The sequence below is a fragment of the Fulmarus glacialis genome, unplaced genomic scaffold (genome assembly GCF_000690835.1).
Source record: "Fulmarus glacialis isolate BGI_N327 unplaced genomic scaffold, ASM69083v1 scaffold29333, whole genome shotgun sequence".
Lineage (NCBI taxonomy): Eukaryota > Metazoa > Chordata > Aves > Procellariiformes > Procellariidae > Fulmarus > Fulmarus glacialis.
In genome coordinates, this window is record NW_009205352.1 from 6,503 (window position 1) to 9,396 (window position 2,894).

At 39.3% G+C, this 2,894-nt stretch overlaps 1 protein-coding gene across 1 annotated transcript in view; it reads right to left on the bottom strand.

Annotated features, from left to right (window-relative positions):
- LOC104075030 (trafficking protein particle complex subunit 12-like) overlaps positions 1-2,515 on the bottom strand; it is a gene marked incomplete at its 3' end in the record, with an annotated part of 5,943 nt that extends 3,428 nt beyond the window's left edge. The window contains exon 1 of the mRNA XM_009575374.1: positions 1,303-2,515. Within this exon, the coding sequence (XP_009573669.1) occupies positions 1,303-2,514 (1,212 nt within the window). The remainder of the gene's footprint in view (positions 1-1,302) is intronic.
- Between the last annotated feature and the right edge of the window lie 379 nt (positions 2,516-2,894).

Here is a 2,894-nt window from a genome sequence, read left to right on the forward strand (position 1 = left end):
CCATCCCATTAGCTGTCAGGAGAGAAATACTACACACACTTGAATTACTCATCAAGGTCTAAGGGATTTTTTGGGGAAGCTGGGAAGGACCCTTCCACTTTTTTTGGAACGAGTGGAGGAGGAGTAGCTTCCTATTACAGTGTTTTCTTTCACGCTAATTACTGGGCTCTGTGACAACAAACAAATGTGTTAAGATAAGGCTAACCCAAGAAGTAGGAGCCGCATGGCATATGTCTAAAACTGGTATCATTTGTTGCTTGTTACAGAAACCTAAGATTTGTCAGATAATTCAGCTACAAATCTGGACCTGATTCACTCCAGAAACTTTTCTGATAGTTCCTGCAGACTGGGAAGTTACTGCAGACTGCTCTCCGCCTGTATTTGACTATTGACTGATCATCTTTGTTATGCTACAATTAAGGATTAAAGTATTCAAAACCTCAACACCATCCCTCTAGACAACAATTCTATTATCCAGAGACATAGATATGAAAGTGCAGGATTAGCCTATATCAAGAAAAAAATTCCATTACGATAGTTTGCCTTGGCTGAGCAGTCAGGGTAAAATTGCTTCATGAGAAATACTGAATAGCTCCGAGTGCAATTTCTCAAATTCTGAAAAAACACTTCATGCCTTCTCACTAGTTGGGAACTGTGATAGAAGAGAAGGAAACGGGTTTCCACTACTATGTTTTTCCCTTCATGATCTCATCTGGAGTTTTCCCTTTAATTTTGGGGTTAACCCTCCCCAGTAGCTTGCTCTAGTACTCAATCTTTCCTACAGGTTATACCCTTCCACTGCTTAGGGAAGATACAAATGATGCGATTTCAGTCAGTGTTAACATTATTGAGAGCACTGTGAACATCACTGAAAAATGTTATTTCCCACTTGGTTGCAACAGTGAATTCCACAAGCAAACAAAGCTGTCTGCTTTCAGACTTTGTAGTACAGCATAATGATTTTGTATATATTCCAAATGCAAGCGTTACCTTACCAACTAGGAAGACCAGAAACAAACTACTTAAAAATACAACCAGCTTTGGATTCTATGGAAACTGTCAACACTGGTTTTCAACATACCCAACAGATTTCGCTATGAATAAATCAGATCTGCTTTTAGACCCTTCATGAGGGGTATGAGTAGGCAGTGACATTAAATTTTCTAGTAAGTATTGAAGTAATACACACAAGGTGACCATCAGCAACAATATGAAGCACTACGATATACAGATTATTGGACAGCTCTTACACAATATTTCTAAAATATAATCATACACTAAGATACAATAATAGACTCTTACCTGGATATTATCAAATTTTAATCCAGGCATGGTGAGATTCTCTTTATCTATGAACACGGTGCTGTATTGTTGTGTGGCAACTGAAATTAGAACATTTCTGGTTTCCTCACTAGCAAGCCAAGCATCATTTCTTCTATCTAGTTCACTCATATTTAAGGCTGTGGCAAATGGGTCATCACTGCCAGCAAAAACAGCTTGGATTTGTGAGAAGGGCTTGGGGGATTGAGTTATTTCTAGAGATGATGGAGGACCACCTGCTTCAGGTCTGCCATTTCGCACAGAGAAAGCTGGGTTAGATGAAGCACAAGAACTGTCTCCACCATTAGCAAGGGAGGACATTTGTTCTGGAACTGAAGAGCTTGCATTGGGATTGCTAACAGAAATAAAACTGGATGTGGTAAATGAATCAAAAAAATCAGAAGCTAAAGTATTAGTGTTAACGGTATCGCCAAAGAACTTGCTTAGACTAGGACTTGGTTGAACCACCTGTGGATTAGACTTCACTGGAGTCTCAATTGTACTACTAAAACTGGGAGATTTTACCATCTGAGGCTCAAAACCATCAGGTAGGAACAACTGTGGCTGGGTATTAACACTGTTTGCTTGGCTGAAGATGGTACACACAGGAATAGGCTCAGCTTCAGAAGATGGTTTGCTAGTACTGGGTGATGATATCTGATCCTCAGGTTTGCTTTCATCAATATTATTTGATTTTGTTTCAACAGGCATGTTGTTTCCCAACTTTGGTTCCTCCTTCACTGCTTCCTGAATTGATTCTTCCTTTAAAGATGCCTGATCATCTGTTCCAATCTCAGAAATGTCTCTGGGTGTTTCTTCATGTTCAGTTTCACTCTCATTACTTATAAACTCTTCTTTATCCACTTCTGCTTCTGTTTTTTTATTATCTTTAGCTTCCATTTGTTCTACAATCTCCTGGAGACAACCAAGTTCACCTGTGTCATCTTCACTGTTGTTTGGAGAATCTGAAATAATGACACTCTCCATCATTTGTTCATTAAGTTTATCTACAAAATTATTGGAATCTTCTGATACAGTTACGTTTCCTTCAGACTCAAATTCATCTCCACCAAGATCAATGGTTTCCTCATGAAAGAGAATTTCTTCCTGAGTTTTCTGTTGAATTATGCCTCCGCTGTCATCTTCATCCGAGGTGCTCTTTGCATCCTTAGCATTACTTTCCTTATTCTCCATGGTAGCTGAAGAGGGAAAAATCCCCACCAAAACAAGTATTAGTTTTATTACTCAGGTATTGCTCAGGTGCCACCCTGAAACTCCTAAGTATCATAGAAATACTGAAATTCTCGCTTTAAAAATATAGTAATTTCACTACTTGACATCGTCCATGAAACAGCTACCCACAGAATAAATTAATTCTGAAAAAGGCTTTCTCTTTATCCTTTTTGCAAATCGCAAAAATATTGGGATTAAAGAGTAAATGCCTCCCACTAAACACAGACAAAACGGTATTTGCTTTTCTGCTCGCAAAGACTAGCTCGGTCCCCGTTTAAGAAAAGAAAGGGTGGGTTCGATCGCAACGCAGTCACGCTGTCACCAGCGCAGGCTGCCGAGCC